Source organism: Triplophysa rosa, linkage group LG17 (assembly GCF_024868665.1).
Source record: "Triplophysa rosa linkage group LG17, Trosa_1v2, whole genome shotgun sequence".
Taxonomy (NCBI): domain Eukaryota; kingdom Metazoa; phylum Chordata; class Actinopteri; order Cypriniformes; family Nemacheilidae; genus Triplophysa; species Triplophysa rosa.
In genome coordinates, this window is record NC_079906.1 from 7,726,703 (window position 1) to 7,747,017 (window position 20,315).

The 20,315-nt window shown below is 38.3% G+C and overlaps 1 protein-coding gene across 6 annotated transcripts in view; it reads left to right on the forward strand.

The window, feature by feature from the left end:
- The window catches only part of LOC130568521 (nuclear receptor corepressor 2-like), a 100,637-nt gene that overhangs the window by 33,982 nt on the left and 46,340 nt on the right, over window positions 1-20,315 (forward strand). For all 6 annotated transcript variants that reach the window (XM_057357440.1, XM_057357444.1, XM_057357446.1 and 3 more), the window contains 3 exons: window positions 170-366; window positions 479-603; window positions 10,059-10,236. In XM_057357440.1, coding sequence (XP_057213423.1) covers window positions 265-366; window positions 479-603; window positions 10,059-10,236 — 405 coding nt within the window. In that variant the 5' untranslated portion in view covers window positions 170-264. The remainder of the gene's footprint in view (window positions 1-169; window positions 367-478; window positions 604-10,058; window positions 10,237-20,315) is intronic.

Genomic DNA, 20,315 nt, shown 5'->3' on the forward strand with positions numbered 1-20,315 from the left:
GAATTCCCTCTCTTTCTCTCTCTTAGTCTCTCATGATCGTTCACTCTGCTCTTTTTCTTCCTGTAACGTTCAAACTCCCAGTTGCTGTTTTTGCCATCCCTCTGAGAGCTTCAGTGAAGGTGTTAGTCATTTACAGTTGTTTACAATGTAATACCTTGTTTTTTTCCAGGTCGGTGACTGCCTGGACTCAACGCCCCATGATGCACAGCATTTGTGCTGGGACCACACCCACTTTTAGCTTGTAGAGGAAGTTGCATCGTCAGCATGTCCTCGCACCCCCAGCCAATGCCTCAGGGTCGGAGGGCTGTGGATGCCCGTCACCTTCCCAGTCCAGCCACGCTTCCTCTGCAGCTGAGAACCCACGCGGTATTGCTCTTATTGATTTTTCAAGAAAAACAAATCACATTCTTCATTCAACTTCAGTGTCCGTTCCACATGAGTTTCACATGAGTAACGTATGCTGTTGTGTTTATTTCAGGATGTTGGTGGACTGGTGGACTACCACCCCGTTGCTCGGGAATACAGTTCCCATCTGTCTCATGCATCCCTGGCCCACCGTCGCAGACCGTCCCTTCTGTCTGAATTTCAGCCAGGCAATGAAAGGTACAAACCATGCCCACAAACATATTGCGCTTTCCAAAATTGTCTTGCACTGAGATCCTGTCTATTGAGTGCTAACCACATATGTGCTTTACACTAGTTGCCCATTCTGACCACAATCTATTGTCAAGTCCTTCAGAATTATGGCAGAATCCCATGTCAGCAAAAGCTAGCGTGACGGGGTTATTACTCTAATAAATGCTTCCCTAGCAGATTCTTCAATCAGAGTTAGACATCACCTTCAATTTTCATCTGCTTGTATTAGCTGTAGCAGATGATTGAACCTGGTCTGCTCTTATGTATTGCACATCATTTTTACCACCAAAGAATGTCATTTTCAATGTCTAAAGATGAATTGTGATCTGCCACAAGCTCTAAATTGAGTGGAAATGACTAGGTGATATCCCCAGAGGATGTGTATTGCAGTTGAATCTGTTAGAACAAAAGCCATCATAGTTGTCTGAATATTTAATTTGCATCCTTTTTGAACATAAAATGCAGTTAAGAAGCCATAATACTTGCGTGATATTACATATTTGTAAGGGAAACAGGATTTTGTTGGCTCGATTAAAACCAGCAACAAATAAATATTTCTTTTGATTCAAACTGTAAGCAATGTCTTAGTAAATGATGAAATTAATAATTTAGTGGTCGACCGATATATTGCAGAGGACGATTTATTTGGATTTTTTTTATTATTGCATCGGCCGATAAATCTTTCCGTTTGGCCGATAGATTCTCCGGTTCGGTCACGTTAGCGCATTAGCATTTTGTTCCTTAGGAAGATTTCTACACCCCATGCGGCTCCCCACAGACCGGTTGGTGCACGACACCAAATCACCGCGAGAACAACCTGAGAGCAGACTGCTTTATATGCTTTAAAAATGCTGCTACACGCCGTCTGGCCTGCACGGCGCTGAATCAAACCAAACACTCAAAGCCAGCGTCTGACAGACTGTGAAATAATCAATCATTCCCGTTTAACGTGACGTTGTGTTGTGTGTAACAGTTAACATTCCAGTGTACGTTTTAGTCCGTTCTGTTTTGATGCTAAGCTACATGCCACTAACTAAGCAAATATATAACTTAGACTGTGCTTTTTGTCATGGTTTTGTATTATTTTCACTGAGACAAAACAAAAACAGACATAAATCTTTCTTAGTCAAGTATTATTATTTTTTTAACTTTGACCTAAAATTACATTCTGTTTTTGTAATTAATTATACACTTTATCTATATCTTCTGTTGGATTAAAGACGCAAGAAAACACTTATACAAAAAAGCTGCACTAATTGTCAATATTGAAGTGTTACCTCATTAAGTGTTGTTCAATTAAGAGAACATTGCATAAATATTATGCAAAATAAATGTTAATTTAATTTCACTTATTTTTTGTATGTTTGTCATCGGCTATTAAAAAACCTGTATCGGTCGACCACTAGAATAATTAAATAAATCTTGTTCATTTATTGTTCAAAAGTATTGTTCATTGTTAACTTATGTTGTCAACTGTTGTTAAAGTAGTTATGAAGTTGTGGGCGAGTATGCTAAAAAATGATATCTTTCATCTTTTCTTTAATAAAAAGATAAAATGAGTGTAATGTAGGTGAACTGGGAATAGCAAAGTTTCTCCGCTGTCTGTGTTGTGAACGTGGTGTGTGTATGTACAGGAGATGAGCTGTATAATCAGAGAATGGTACAGTAGTTCTTGTTGTTCTCACAAGAGAGAGACTAAACCTCTTTGAGGTCCCGGTAGAAGGATTAACTGAATACTAAAGTGTTTGGTAGGTGTATGTACGTTTGTGCAAATTAAAAAGTGTTTTTGTTCAACTTTTTTAAATTGAGTAAACAAAATGTCTCAACACATCGCAACTCATTTTAATAATTTAATTTAACCTGAAATCAGTGAATGGTTTTATGTAGTAAAAAATGTTCCATTGGATTTCAGAACATTATTATCGTGGCCGAAAGTGATGCTATTTGTCCATTTCATCTTGTTGTTTTGAGTCTTTTTTGGCCATTGAATCGTACTCAGAATATGAGTTTTAGGAGGCAGAATGTGGAATTTAAATTATTTATGATTTTATCATATGTGTAGTGTAAACAGTGTCAATAATCATAGTTGTTGTCATGGTTATTGTAAATACTGGTATGTTGTGATTCCTTAGTTCTGAATGTTGTCATCTCAAAACACTCGCAATACAGTCCCTGCTGGATTTTGCGATCGCAGAATTTAATGCTTAAACAAACAAACTTGCAAAATTGGTCATAGCAATCACATGTGACTCGGTCAACAGTAATTCCGTTTTTTTTTCGTTCTAGATTTAAGTGCGCCTGGGTCAGTGAAAAAACAAGGTTGGCAAGATGATAAAATTAAAAACTGGTTTTAAAAGCATGTATCAGATATTTTAAAATGTACTTAGTGTATTTATGTTGATTTTGTGTAATTACAAATAACATTTGCACCATTGTTTTAAAATAAAAGTTAAGACTGAAGGTACCTGAAAATGTCTAATGGTGTACCTGGCAAAGAATGAGAAATATTAAACAGACCACCTAGATGGAATGTAAACATACTCATGAAAATAAATAATTTATTTGAAAATATCACAGGAAAACCATCACAGGAGAATTTTGATAAATTATCTCTAAATATACATTTTAGTGGGTTTTTGCAACATTTATTGGGACGTGTGCTGAAAAAACCTTTGTTTTCTAAATAATCTTTGACAAATTATACAAAAATGGCTGAAACCATGTTAATATGCTAAACTAGATGCTTCTCTTTTATTACACACAACGTTTCCTGTATATAATTATATATGAAAAATACTGGTTACGCCACTTGACACAAACCAGTTGACCATGTTGCTTCTACAACCAAGGCCATTGTTTGTTGAATACATTAATACTGAAAATCAAGCAGGATGGTCAACAAGTTAAGCTGAAGTGGTTTTATTTTTCTCAATGCTGAGAAAAACATCTGATAACAAGAAATCATCATGTCTCGTAATGTAACTACAGTTAAAGGGTTAGTTCAGGGTTACAATGAAAATTCTGTCATGAATTACTAATCCTCAAGTTGTTTCACAACCGTAAAACCTTTTTTCATCTTCAGAACACAAATTAAGATAGGTTTGATGATATAAGAGAGATTTCTGACTCCCCACATAGACAGCAATGCAACAGACCCTCAAAGGTTTGATGATATAAGAGAGATTTCTGACTCCCCACATAGACAGCAATGCAACAGACCCTCAAAGTGTGGAAAGTTCAATGTAAAGACAACATTAAAATAGTCCATGTGACCACAGTGGTTCATCCTTCATTTTATGAAGTGAGAAGAATATTTTTGGTGCGCAATAAAACAAAAGCAACAACTTTATGCATAGTCTTATATTGTATTAATTATAAATATCAGAAATGTAATCATTTCTTTAAGCGCTGAATTTATGTTCAAATGTAGACACCCACTTCATTCTGCTACATTATTAAATCATGTATGTATATATTACATTATATGATATGATATTATATATTGCTTGAAATTTTAAATGAATGTAATAGAAAATGCATTAAAGCTAAATATTTCTACTAATGTTAAGGAACATAATTTTCTTATTGATCATAATTTATATTGGATTTTTAAATCTTTAATTCTGATTTTGTGGATTGCACCACTTTCTCAAAAAATATAACACTGAACACTTGAAAATGGTTCCAACTAGTAGTTAAGTTTATATTACATCTTTAATTAGCATCATAAATTAGTGATATTTGACTAAGTTGGCCACTAACAGAAAGGTTTCTTATAGAAGTCCAATGGTGTAACCGGTTACACTATTTGAGATTTCAACTTAAAATCATATTTGACAGATATAAATGTACACTTATATGTAAACACATATGGCCTTGATGTGTCAGATGACATTTTCAAAGTTATTACTAATTTTTATAATAGCTATTAACTATAAATCTATTCCTGGGGTCAAACCATTTGACATGCATACCTAACACCGTGTCTACACAGCGGCGTGATACACGGCTTGTTCTAATGGGATTGTAGCGCCGCATTGCGTAACGTCCGGTGTGGACAAAATGTAAAATTATAATGGGTTCTAATGCGTTTTATTGTCTCTTGTCGCATCGCGCCGCATCCGGTGTAGACACTGTGTCAGAATACCTGACACAACCTAAAAATGTCAAATTATGTCAATTTTAAAAAATAGTTTCTAACCTTTACATGCAGCAGTTAGTTTCACTCTTTGATTTCATTCCCTGTCTTATGTCTTGCATAATATTAACAAAACTGCTCCTTAAATGGTGGGTACACCACCTTGACACTTCATGAATTTGACTTTACTCACATGATTCCCCAAATTAATTATAATATTTAGAAATATGATGTTTTTTTCTTATTAAATAGGACTACTGTAAGATTATGCCAAGCTATCTAATATGGTGTTTTATTGAAAAATTCATCGTTTGAAGATGAATTTTGTGGTACCACAAAACCACATAGACATTTCTGCAATCATTCCCCAATTATTCTCTCAAAATGAATTAAAACCAGAATGTATGCAAGTAATTTGCAAATTTATTTAGAAAATTTAACCCTTTTAAATGTAATTAAATCACAGGAACGCAAAAAATGTGATCCCATTAGGCCCAAAAGTGGATATTATGGTTGGCTGTTTAGAAAAGAAGGGTTGCTAACTTCAAGTGAAACAGAGAGAGATCCAATAGAGGGTGAAAAGGAGAGAGACAGATTGACAGCAGTACAAGGTCAAAGGTCAAAAAGCATGCATGTGTCCTTGATTCAGAATCTTTCTCTCTCTCTTTATGTTGTATGACAAATCCTGCCCGCAGATCAGATTATCTTGCCCACTCACAGAATCGGAGTAAGAGAGCGTGAGTAAAAGCTGCAGTGTGATGATGTGATTATGTAAGTGTCAGGCGGCTGTGGAAAGTGGAGGATTTTGGTTAGCTGTATGTGCGTGCTTCAAGCGTTTTTGTGTCTTTTTTCCCTTCGCTGCTCACAGATTGTTTTTTGTTGTACGTGTGGCATTTTGCTCTGGTTCAGATCAGTTCCACTAGCGAGTGCACCAGGGACCCAAACACACTTTCACAGACACTCTCTATGACTCCAGACATAATATGCCCGGCTTCTTTCATATTTCTGTTCAGCTAAGAAAAGTGTTGGCTGTCTGCTGAAACAGTTGTATGATGGGAACCTCTTGTTTGAAGGGTGTACAATCATATTTAGGTCTCCAGTTTTTACCACAGTTTATTCTACTGGCCATTAGTAACATAATACTGGAACGTTACAGAAATTACTATAACATAAAGTATCGTTTCAAACACCATGTTGATTGTTTTTTCTGGTTGTCAATATAGTTGGACAATATCAATAAAATAATTTCAATGTAGTTTTTCTTAAAGGAGACATCAGATGAAACCCCCACCTTTTCTGTGTTTAAGTGCTATAATCGGGTCCCCGGTGCATCTAGCAACCCAGAAAACGTGAAAAATAAGAACTCGGTAAGTTTGTTTTGGTGTGCCTTTCCCTGCAAGCATGTGAGAAATCGAGCCGTTCAGTTTTCGCTCCGATTGTGACATCCAAAGTGGATTTTATTATAATGTTACCGCCCCTTAATCTACACAGTTCCACCCACCGAGCTCCGCCATTGTTGTTTTCACAAGTGACAGCGGTGTACGTGATGCCATGGCCAAAGTTCGTGGACAACATGCAATGTAGTCGCTGCACAGAGTCCAAACCTAGGAAGAGACAGGAGTGGATTTATTTTATTTTTAGTGGAAATCCATCAGAAACCATAAGTAAAAACCTGCTTGTTTGTGCGAATCACTTCAAGCCGGAGTGCTTTTTCTACCTGGGACAGTACAAGCAGGATTAGCTTCAAAGTTGTTCCTCAAGAGGGATTGAGACCGACTGAACGAGACAAAACTGCCGATGTAAGTAATATTGATCAACAGTCTGAATTGACGTAAATGTACCGTATATATAGGAGGATAACGTTAGCATATGATAGCGAAGGGAGCCACGTCAGTCACGGGCTAAATAGAACATTCAAGGCCAGTGTTAAACTTACTGTATATAAGTGCAGACGGACACTTGGAGTTTAGCTGTATGGATGTTAATACATTATGTGCGTTAATATGTTTAGCTGCGGCAAACTGTTTGTTTTGCTAATGAACAGGGGCGAACACTGGGGTTAGTTTCGTTTTAAACGTCTCAAATCATTTGTGTTTAGGCTTAAAAATCTGTCACAGCAAACTAGCTCTCACGTTGTGTGTGTAATGTTATAACTTGTCAATGACAAGCGCTAAAATCCATCTAATTCCGCTGAGATCTGCAGTGGATTCCGTGGATTTTAGGTCAGCATACACGCACAATGTAAGCGCATTAGGATGCGCTGTTTGCTGTGACTGATTTTTTTGTCTCCGGACGAATGATTTGAGACGTTTAAGACGAAACTAACCGCAGAGGAATTCAGGAAATATCATTTAGCTAAACCATTGCCATGGCAGTACTACACGTGTGTTGTGTTGACACGCCAGAAGGAAGGGGGAGTGGGGTTCACTGTAACTCATTATCAGTTAAAGAGACATGCACCAAAACGGGTTGCTGCAGGCATAGCTGTTTTTGACGAGGCAAGAAGGGTTTTGTTTACACAGCCGTTGAGTGTTTTTAAGCAAAATATGTTCCAGACATTTCATGAAGACCCTAATAAATCATACCAACTGGTTGAAAGTGCTCGTCTGAGGAGACCTTTAAAACCAAGATTCAGGAGGAATGTTGTTTGATGTGTTCAGGTTAGAAGCATCGAAAGAATCTTGTATTGCCTGTAGTCTTATGTCATTCTAAACTTCCTCCACTTTCTCCAATGTTTTTGTGTTATGAAACTGGCACACATGAACGGAAGCATTTGTTTGCATTGATCATGTTTTGTGATTAGCGTCATTGTGTGGATTGTTTATTTAAACCAAGTAGTGTGTGTGATGAATTTAAGATTTCTTCCTATTCTCTGCGGACAGGAACAGTTTTGGTCATATTTAGGGTTTAATTTATATATGCGCACACAAATACATAGATTCATGCATGTCTTAACAGATGTAATACAGACAAAGTCTACACTGTGTGTCTTATCTGTGCAGTCCAATGGTGCATTAAAGGATATTGATGCATATGTGTGTGTCACATGTGTCTGATCCCTGACTTTGGCACAGGAAGTGACAGTCTGTTTGACTGTGAAACTGTGTGTTTGGGTGTGTGTACATATGGTTTAGTGGGGGAGAGGCACTCTGTGGCTGTTAAAGGTTATTGAGTGCATGTGTATGTATGGGTTTTCCCTCATATGTCTGAGCTACAGGAAGGAGGTGCGTGTGGCCTGTGAGCCACCTGTGAACATACAAAGCACAGCCCCGTTTGGGCTTCCATCAAAGCATGTACATGCTCTTTGCCCCCTCATTGAGTCATTGAGTCTCTGTGACAATGCATTACCATCACATAATTATTTTTTAGTCAACTAGTCATCCAGAAAAGTAGTCAACTAGTCGACAGGTTAATGTTTTCCTTATGTAAATGACTCATTGTGCAGAATCAGCTATTGTAGTTTTGGCATGTCTATCGCTGCAGTGATGGAGAATGTGATGGAGATGTCCACACGGTTGAGATGATACGAGTGGGAAATGAAAGCACGTCTATCTTCATCGCATTGTTATGAATTGTTACAAAATAGTCGCTTTCGCTCAGATCCTGACAGTCTTTGGGTGACACTTCTTTAGTTTTGGGCCGGTTAGGAAAAGTTTTGGCCTGCATGTGAAGTCTTTAAATGAAGTCAGACTCTGTGTGGTTTGTTTGACATGCTTTAGGAGTGTGATGTGCTCTAGATTGTATAATTTCAAGTATTTGGTTATTAAAGGTTATCATTCAAAACTAAAGTCATGCATATACTTTGCCACATATAGGTCAAGAGCAACTGAAATCATGTGCAGGCCTACACAGAATTTCTCAGAAAGATTTCCACAAAACTGAAGTGCACGTCATTCAAGTTCTGTGTGCTTCAGCAAATCAACAAACCTGTGATCCTATCAGCTCTATTCGACACATTCAAAGGGACAGTTCACCCAAAAATGAAAATTCTGGCATCGTTTACTCACCCTCATGTCATTCTAAGCCTGTATGACTTTCTTCTGTAGATCACAAAAGAAGATATTCTGAAAAATATTGGTAACCCAACAAGAGGGCCCCCATTGACTTCCATTGTATATGGATGCAAAACCACAAAGACATTTCTCAAAATATTATTTGTGTTATACATAAGAAAGAGTCAGATACAGATTTTGGAATGACATTAGGGTGAATAAAGCAATTTTTATTGTTGGATGACTTCTTGACGCAGACCCCACATGTCAACTATATGGCAGTAATGGCACAACCTCTATATGCTATATATCAAAACTTAAACATGAATGTACCACCAAGTCAATTATTGCTAACTGATCCTGCCAATATAAGACAGGAAGGATAAATGTGTGATTGACCTAATACATGAATAAGAGATTATGTGTTTGACGTATGAGTGTGTGTATTAGTGTGAAGATCATCTTCTCTTATATCACACACCCTGCTCGCCACCATCATAGTGAGCATCAAGGCCTCTTTATCCGCCACACTCGGGTGTGAAAATGCTCACTCTTGTACCAAGCGCAGCACGGCAGTGTTGCAGCTCTAGCACTCAAATGTTACCATGGTTACGCTCTTCTAATGTCTGGGCAGTCAGTACTTAGGTGATGGTTTGTGAAATAATTGGTGAGATCATAACCAGACTGCACATGTTGACAACTTTAATGGGCGTTTGTAATTATACTGCGTTTCATTTGACCCGTACTGTGTGGTAGTGTAGCACTTGTTTATGTTAATTTTGTGTAATTATGTCCATGAATGTTCTCAGTCATTCGGGTCATTGTATCGTGTCTTTTAGGTGTTTGAATACTTGCTTTGAGTAAAATTTGAATTTTACAGGGAAATTCAATGAACCTTATTTACATTTGATTTAATTGTGTAATATCATTAACATTTACAGTAATTTAATAAGAGCTATAAATTGTAAGTTTACTGTAGATTAGAACATTACCATTTGGACATATTTGACAACTACTTGACAAGTTTCCTCAAAAGTGAGTTCCTATCGTTTTCTTGGTGAGAGTGTTTCTGTATCTTAAATTATGTTTAGTAATAGTGTCAGTACTTCAATTTACTTTAATTTGGTTTATATATTTTATAATATAATATATGTTAGTGTCATATTTCACTTTCTCAATGGCAAATGAAGTGTCATGTATTACTGTGATGTTATTCGGCTGTGTGAGGCATTTCAGGTTTTAATCTTGCTTCTCTTTAATTTACACATAATTCTTCATCGTCTTCTTTACAGAGGTCAAGAGCCCCACATCCGATACGACCACATTTACCTGCACGAGCACAGCAGCCATTCAGAGGTGGATTACTCTGAAATGAAGAGGCCTCGCTTGGAAATCGGGGCGGAGTCTCTTATTCGTCATCAGACTCATCGGCAGGCTCTCACTGTAACCGGAGCTGAGGAAATGGCAAAGGTCAGCATTTACATTCGCATTAACCAGACATGAAAATTGTGCTCCCTGTGTCTGAACATAAACACTTCCTGGCACAGTATGCAATACATCAAATAAGCAGAATATCAGAATATTCATTATTCATTGTGTATGTCCACAGGTCAAAGTACAACACAGTGGACGTATTATGTCGGAAAATTTCTTTTCACCTCACACCTACATATAGCACAAGTTTGCTGTGTTTAAAGGAAATACAGAAACAATTCAGTTGTAGGCAGGCAACAATGATTTGAGCTTTTCATACATGAACCTTGTGTTTGTCATTGACTTGACACAGAACTGCTGTTATTGTGAAGTCTTGCGGTATAACTAGCTATAAGACTAAAGTTCATTATGGCAGACGGCGAGCTTTAACTGGCTCAGACTTATTCTTTGCGATTCTAGCTGGATTAGGCTGGTAAGCATGCTGCATGGTTTATATAGATTAATCCGACTGTAGAGAAGAGCGATAATAAGTCTGTTCAGCAGGTTATCACTTAGTCCATATTGGCCTTGTAAATCAGCCTGTCTGTTTCTATTGGCCGGCGTTTTCATCACGCCAGCCAGCACGGCCATTTACCACAGCACTGGGAACACACTGTGTGTAGATGCAATGTGGATTGTACATGTCTTAAATATTCTGAGATGTGTTAGGCATACCACAACCTCAGTGTTTCCCCTACCATTACCTTAGGGGGGCGCCCTGCCCCTCCAACGGCACCTCCCGCCCCTCTTGAAGGTCAAGTTAATTAAATTTTTTATGTAGCGTTAGGTCACAAGAGAAGTCATTTAAGGTTACCTTTCCTATATAACATGTCTATACCTTGTTCTACTAAACAAACTAAATAGCATTATGTTATTTATCGTATTTACATGGCAGCATGTCATTTCTGTTTCTACGTGGTCGCACCTTTACAATTCTCCTCTGCTCTCTGTATCGAGTTCCGACCCGAAGCGCACGCACACACACACACACACACACACACATACACATGCGCGCACATACACAGGTAAGCAAAAGAATGCGTTTTTAAAGGGTGGTGAAAATACGCATGCTCTGCCCCTGACAAGCAACAGTCCAGTTACCACCGGATGACAGGTTTTCACCCAGCTTATCCTTCGTTCCATCCGGACCGCAAGACACAATGAACCATTAAAAAAAACATTTCTGTGGTTTAAATTGAGAGGCGCGTCTAAATAACTGAGATGTACACACGTGCACTCATGGACATTTATGTTGATTATATTTTGACGCTATATCCTCTAATATCTTTATTTAGCGCCAAACGCACTTCATTTTAGCAGTAGTTTTTTATATTAAAATAGACCACTGGGACTTCGCTTCAGCACCAGAGCCTACAACACATTTTCTCAGTTACCAGACCTTCTATGTTTCATACAGACTGTGGCTATATAGAATATAAAGTAAATGGCCTGATAAAACATTAGATTGATTGATTTAACATTATTTATTAAAAAAAGTATTGTCCGAACCTCCACCGCAAAAAAATATAGAGACCGCAGCCCCCTCCAAAGCCGTAAACCTAGAGGAAACACTGCTACAGACTCTTACTTTGCATCTGTGGCTTTATTTGTTAGGATGTGTGTGTGTGTGTGTGTGTGTGTGTGTGTGTCTGTGTGAGGGAGAGAAAGAGGGAATGAATGCGTATGTGGTGTAACGGTAAACGGCACAGGCAGATGTTTGGAATAACTCATGTGCCTCCGCAACTTCTTAGGAACTCAGTTTTCTAGGTCAGGGGCTCTGTGAGGGTGTGTGTGTTTGTGTGTGCGACTGTGTGTGTTTGTGTGTGAGGGTGGAGTATATGCACCCACTCTGTGCTGCCTCATACAATGTGAGATCCATTTCTGTTATTTCACAACCGTAGGTGTCACCAGACTGTATCAGGTTTGCCAAGTGTGCATCACACTGCTAATATCGAGTGTTTATTAAGTGCTGGAGAGACTCACAGTGTTCTCTTCATCGCAGGAACTATGAGGACACAGGAAATGAGTCAAACCGTACAGGAATAGACAAGTTGTTAGCAGAAGATTTACTGGTATTTGCAGTGAATCCTGGCTGTGGGAGCAGTCTAGCCTTGTGGACAGAACAGCATTTACAATACATCAGATTGATAGAAGATTCATGGCAGGAGACTTATGTTCTTATGGTTAAAGCTTTTGTATGAGCTATAAATGTAACTTCAGCTTCATTTTAAAAAGTAATTGCTGAAGTAATATATTTCACACAATCTCGAAAAATCATCCAATAGTTGGATCAGGGAACCCGCATACTGATAAAAAACTAGCTTGAATGCACCATATGTCTCTTTGGATTAAAGCTTCTGCCAAATGCATAGAGATATAATGATTCACCGTGAGCCGGTTCTAACCTCAACAGAACTTTAATGTCACAGAGTTGTTGTGCTGTGTTGTTATGACTCCCTCCTCCTGAAGCGTTTGTGTATTTTTAGCAGTCATGACAATTTGAGGCTAGGAGGGAGAGGTTTGTGTGTGTGTGTGTGTGTGTGTGTGTGTAGGTGGAAGCTATTGTGCAACAGTAATTAATTAGTAATGGAGCTGACCTAGATGTAACAGTCGAGCGGTTGAGAATCTTTGCGTGAGGAATTGTTTCGGTGAGATGCACAGACAGGGAAGTTTAGAGAACACTGTGAAGTAGAAGGAGGAAATCTCACCCTCCTTTTTATGTTAGAGCTGTCATATTCAATGACACTTGTGAAACCGGGAAAGCTGAAAGCAGGGGACTCCGGGAGGTAAAGGTCAATGTGGAGAAGAGAGAGACGCATATACAAACACACACACAGACGTGCATTAGCTGCCCTGTTGTACTGGTATCTGAGGATTTATGGGCAGCGTGTGTAATTTGCAGCATACCTGCAGAACTCTGACAGGTGTGAACCAGCACGTCTGTGTATAATGGCTTGTTATAGCTCGGGGTGTCAGATGTCTCATGTAACCAGCAGCCTTGGCGGCCCGTGATTCATAATTGTGTTTGTGAGTCAGAACACGGAATTGGATTTTTCATGTTCTTCAGATTTCTTTAATGTCCATCGGACATGCCAGTGTAATACCAATGCTGGGACGATGAGAAGGTTTTATATTTTCCGAAGAATGTGAGAAAGTGAGAGAAGCCAATGGGTTGTCGATGGTTGGCAGAATGTTGCTGTGCGATTGCTAGAATGTTCTAGGCTATTTTAGCTACTGTTGGGTGGTTTACTAGACCAAGGGCCAGATTTACTTACAGCTTGAAGCAGCGCAAACGCCTCTTTTGCCATAAAAAAACAAACTTCAGTATTTACCAAAGACACGCAGTGAAAATTAGAGCTGAAAATGTGTGGACAGCTGTTTTTGCGACTAACCTTATTGCATATGCAGTTGTAGGACTTTCCTCTTCAGACACAAACTTTATGGGGAGAGAGTATTTAAATGAATCAAGGAAAGTGATTTACAAAGGTTTGCCCGCGTCATTGTACTGGTATCTGCGGATTTATTTAACGCCCAAAATAAGCATGTTTTAAACCCTGTGCTAATTTGCGCTGCTCTTGGTAGATTGCACTGGTCATTATGGGAATGAGATATAGCACCTGTGTTTTTTAATGTGTGCCTTGTTATTTATCACCCACAGACATTTCCACTACCACGGCGCTTTTTTGAAATTGCACTTTTGTGCTCTTTTGCCCTGTTTTATGATATGTATATGATATTCTGCTCCCCAGATCAGGTTCAGAAGATCACTAAAATAACAGTGTTGCCCTCTAAAATCTGTGAGGACCTGTTGAAGCGTTGTAGCGTTTTATGGATTATTCACATTCATACCAGAATCAAAGCGATGAGATTTTACACAATGCATGAAATTGGACATGTTTTCTCATATGGCCACAGTGGTGGGTTGTCATGGCAGCTGAAAGCTTTCACATAGAGAGATGTGTCGGAAATGTCAGCATAACACCCTATACAGTCAAAATCCCAACCCACACATGATATTTTCTTTCCTGATCCAATTTCCAAATCTAACCCACACACAAACCTCACGACATATTAGATTTAAAGAAAAAAGAATTGTACACAATAATGCCACATAATGAATAAATTTGCGTCATTAGACGCAAGACTATTGCAAGACTATTACAATCGCGTGTGTTTTGAAGTGTGCGTTTTAAAGAAGTCCTTTCATGCATAAACGCTTACTCATGCTCTAAAGGACGCAGTGAGTTTTTCCATCTGATAGAGCGACTCATAGTCTGTTTGAAGAATGAATCAAAGACCTCTGTCCGTCAGTCAAACACTATTCAGTGTCATTGACAGTGGTACACTTTAAATGTGTCTGAACAGCACTTTATAGGCGGATAAATAATCGAACTCTACACTTTAACCCACATACACACACACCACACTTTTGACCCACATTAACCCTGTTTTCTGTGTGTGTGTGTGTGTGTGTGTGTGTTGGCACCTGCTATCTGTTTGTACAAAGGTTACTCCAGTGCATATGCATGTCTTAGCACCCACGTTTGTGCTTATATAAGAGTTTGGACTGACATGCACTCACACACACACACACACACACACACACACACACACCACAACACATACACGCGGCACATACGCACACCACACATGTTACACAAAGCCGCGCGCACGGGCAATCACACACCAACATCCAACAGCAGCGCGCTGCCACCCAACGACACGGCGCGCGGTGCTCTGTGCGCACATCACACTACAAACACCCACAACCACACACCATTACACACACACACACACACACATGTCTGGTTTATTATCTCCGTGGGGACAGTCCATAGGCGTAATGAGTTGTATACTGTACAAACGGTATATTTTATCCCCTATCCCTAAACCTAAAGATCATAGCAAACTTTTTGCATTTTTAGATTAAAAAATATATTGTTCTGTACAATTTATAAGCTTTTTTGCCCATGGGGACCCCAATTTTGGTCCCCACAGTGACACGAGTCCCCATTGGGTTGGTGCGCGCACACACACACGCGCACGCACGCACGCACGCACGCACGCACGCACACACACACACACACATTTATTATTCGTGGTGGTTCTTGTTACCGAGACTTGGCAGGATCAGAGTGCTTGTCCTTGAAAGTAATTGTGTGGGTTTAACAAGGCACTTCATTCAAGATTGTGTGTGTGTGTGTGTATATATGGCTTTGAGTCCTAACTTGACTCCTCTGTGAAATCTTCTTTCAAGTGTTAAATTCCGCCTGAAGTTTGGAATGCCTCTCGGAATGTGTTTTGAACATTACCAGCCCTCTCAGGGTGTCCTTGGATGATTGCTCTCTCTCTCTCTCTCTCTCTCTCTCTCTCTCTCGCTCTCTCTCTCTCTCTCTCTCTCTCTCTCTCTCTCTCTCTCCCTCACTCTCTCACTCTCACTCTCTCTCTCGCTCTCTCTCTCTCTCTCTCGCTCTCTCACTCTCTCTCTCACTGTATTGGTGTGTGGTTATTAGGGGTAGAGCTGCACGATTAACCGTTAAAAGATCGCGATCTCGATTCAAACACCCACGCGATTTCATTAATGAAAATCAACGATTATCGTGTCTAATTTACCTCGGACTAAAATCATAACGCTTCAATATGTGCTGGTGCTGCCGCAGAAGCAGAGATAGCATTATTATCATAAGGTATGTAATGACGTCACAGTCTTTTCAACCACACACTATCATTATTTCTGTGTCCAATGATCACAGAAGTATTGGGATTAAAGCAGAGAGTTGCCAACTCACACGTATGAGACGCGTTTACAAGCTCCTACGCTGCCCAAATTAATCTCACACCAAACAACAGACCAACATATAAAGTAAATAACGTTACAGCCTGACAACAAAACTGCTCTTATGAGTGTCTTTCTTACATTGTTCTGAATATGCTTCACATCTTAACTAGACAGGTTTGAAACGAAACTATCGATTGCTGTAGCGCTGACAAATCCGAGTGCGTGTTTATATCCGTCATTGCGGTAAAACACGTCATCAGAGTGTGTGGCGTTTATCAGTGTATTTACGCTAATAGAGAAGCTGCGCTATTAGAGCTTTTCATCAAGTTGCCAAAGTTATTTTAAAGTGTCTACAGGTGAGAATACTGCGTTGTTTTGTTTATCAGTAGTGTCTCTCTTTAAAGACCCCTTCAAGCAGTCTGTAGATATCAGGCAAGACCTTTAATTGCAAGTGTCACCTTATGAATTTTTTTACTGAGAAATATTTCATATACACGTTAACTCAATGCATTAATACTTTTTAGGAAGTTAAACTTTTGCATTTAAAGTAAAAAAAAAACACTTTAGTTTACTTATGGAATTTGTGGTTAAACATTTCTCACTATAACTACTGTAGGTTAACCATAAAATTATTACATAATTAGGTATTACATACCTAAATAAACATTTTTTGTCAGAACCTCTAGTAAATTATGTATTACTTTTAGTCATCATTCAGAATCGTAAAAGAATCGCAATCTCGATTTGAAACAAAAGAATCGTGATTCTCAATTTATCCAGAATCGTGCAGCTCTAATTAGGGGTGTAACGGTTCTCTGTAAAAAATTGAACTGCACGGTTCTCAACCAACGGTTCGGCACATCTTAAATCTGACGACGCATTTATAATATGGTTCGTTAGAAATTATAATGCGTAAAACAGACTGACAAAGTTCAGCTAAGGTATGTTTGTCGATGGATACACATTTAATATCTACAACAAATCAAATAACATAGACAAATTTGTAGTGCTGCAACGACGTGCATGAAATGCGTCGACGCATCGTATTATTTACGTTTATCTGCTGTAATAGCAGTTTCTGTTCCCGGGCATGTGTAAGTTAATCAGCAGAAGTATAATACACCCGACAAACAGCGATCGAGAACCTCGGACGCAGTAAGTTAGTGAATGGACGGAGGAATCCCCCCTAACGTTAAGTTACCCCCGAAATGCGATCTTCACAGCATGGCACGCAATCACAAACAGACGGAGAGGGGAACGTAGATGTAGACTTTCATAATAAATTACTTTTTTCTAATTTACTTTTTTGTAATGTAAAACTACGCTTTACATGAATGATTTACATTAACGCTATTGTACTAGTGTAAGTTAGTGTATGTGAACCTTTGCAGATTGTGACCCTGCTTAAATTACTCTTAAGCTTATAAAAGGACTAACTATCATGAAACCACCAATGCACTTTTTGTGTCATTCGATAGCTTTATGCGAGGAATAAACCAATCTAGCATAATGAAGAAACTCTGACCTCCGCTGGTGCTGTCTGTCAATCTCCAGTCAGCATGCGTGTGTACGGTGACGGTCAGGACGCTACTCTTTCCAAGATGTTCCAATGTTTTCATTATTCTTCATAATGACAAGATGATAGTCTATGGTTTTGTTTAAAATGTATTTTGCTAGAGACTGTGAGTTAACGTTACTCGTTGAGTGTATCTTAGCTTATTAGAAGCACTGGAAGCGGTCTGAATATTTTGCGTCTTCATACGAAATAACTCTTTTTAAACCTCTGATTTAACTGTAAACTGTTGGATTGATGCAACGCACTATGTGTTAAACATGTAACATATCATCTCTTCTCATTGTGTTCTAACTATTATTTACTTTGGGGAGCAAAATGATCCCCGGGACTTCAGAAGGAGTAGGTGCTTTAAGCGCATCATTGTGCGTCCCGGATGCTCATAACTGTAAATAACAAAGCGAATGCATTAAGCGCATCATTCTGAGTTCAAGGTGCGCGGGCTCGCTTTAACCAATTTTTTTTTTTGCTGGCCAATTAAGAACAGGGATACCATGGTCCTTAAACCAGGTACTGGTAGCTTTGGCACTGTGTGCAGGTGCCAAGTCCTGTTGGAAAATGAAATGTGCATCTCCATAAAGTTGGTCAAAATTAGACCAGCACCTGTATATCATGCTCTATTATTTCATAAACACATTTTTTAATGTTTTTACATTTAGTCATTTAGCAGACGCTTTTATCCAAAGCGACCTACAGATGAGGGAAACAATGGAAGCAATTGGAACAACATAAGGACAACAAAAATCATAAGTGCAATAAAAAAACTGGTCTCATATAGCCTACCACAGTATACAGAGCTAAGTTTATTTCATTTTTTTACCTTTAATACAGTAAGTACATAAAAAAATCAGTCTTTTTTTACTTTTAAAATTAAAACTACTTAATTAAAAGAAGATAGTGATTTTAATGTAAACACGGATTAAAATGTTAAAACAACAATATTTATTTATAAAATGTAGTGGAGTAAAAAGTATGATTTGCTTTATAATGTAAGAAAATAGTAGAACTTATTGTTTATTTGCAAAGTTTGCCAAAGGATTAATAAAGTAATCCAAAAAATCTTTATTAGATTAAAAAAAAAAAATCGGTAGATTAGTCGACGAATCGAAAAATAATCTGTAGATTAGTCGACAATTAAAATAATCGTTAGTTGCAGCCCTACAAATTTGACATATGCTGTAATATGACCAGTCATTTATGCTTTCATCACCCGGGTGCAGGTGAGACCTGAACACAACACATTTTGCTATTTAAACTACACTCATTTAAGCCTTGCCAATTTAAACATTTAAGTGCAAGATGATGCACAAGAAAACTCGCTTGCGCGCTGTGAGAAGATCCGAAGCGCGCATAAGGAAAGTCTCAGACATGGCGCAAATATTAAGTTGTCTTTGAAGCGCTTAAACGGACAAATTCACACACGAAGTAGGTCAACATCCCCTCTTGTCGAGTATCTTAACAAACATAGTAGGTTATGTCTTAAGTGAAAAACAACGCATGTGTACAGTATCAGTGTACTGGATCGGTTTCATTCCTCTTAAAGCGACAGCAGCATATTCCTGCTGTCTGTTAAAAGTCAAGGAAATAATTCACTGCTTGTGACTCAATAGCTTCTGTAACTTCAATTATGATTCATCTTTATTTAATTTGTACATATGCAATGTTATGTTTTATTTGATTACTTTAATCCATTTCTACCTTAAAAGGTATATATACAGTATCTTATTTTATTTTCTGATTTGCTCTGTTGTTTTATTGGTGCTGTTACTTCCAGCTTGATTATTTGTTCTTATTTTTATTTGTCAGTAGTCCCTTTTCCCTGAACATAGCACCAACCGAACCGAAACCATGACCCTAAAACTGTGACACAAACAGAACCGTGAGTAATTTGAACCGTTACACCCCTGGTGGTTATGGTCTACATGGGCAGAGAATAGCAGGCACTCACTCCCCTTACGTAACATTCTCTTCATGTGAGAGTGAACCCAAAGCTCTGAGCTCTTTTCCACACTTTAAACAAGCTGTTTTTCCACTAGTATCAATTACTGATCTGCTTTATGTACATTCATCACTTTATTATAAGAGGTGAAGGGAAGTTTTACCACTACACAGCTTTCAGGCTGTACCAGGGCTCAACGCTAAGGATTTTTTCTGCTGGCCCGGTCGGGCAAGTGATTCCAATTTTTACTGGCCCTTCCACAAAATGTATGAAATATTATCTAGTTATTATTATTTTTTTACCTATGTAATCTTAATAAATAAGGGTGTGATACCATAAAAACTATTAGCCTATAACTCAAAGTTTTGAAGACAACTAATCAGTGAGTAATCAAATAAGATCAAGTAATCAAAGTATGTGCAGTAGCACAGATAAATGTAATAAAGCAAACACACAAATGTGCATTTCAGGTGTTTTAGGTTTATGTAAATAATGTAAATACTTCATAGTCTTCACTGTATTAAATATAATATGGATTTAACCTTACTAAAGTTATAATTTAATCAGCGAAGAGCAGTGAGGGTTTTTGTCTTTGTTGTTTGATGAACAAAACTGAGACGTTTATTATGCTTTAAGAGATGCACAGATCTAATGTAATGTAACACACGTGTTTTGTTTCCACATGCGTTTTGTTCCCGTAAGACATAATTGATTACTTTTTACAAGGATACTTGGTAATATTGGCATAATTTTGTGTCGCTATGTCTGTATTTTGCCTGTTGTCT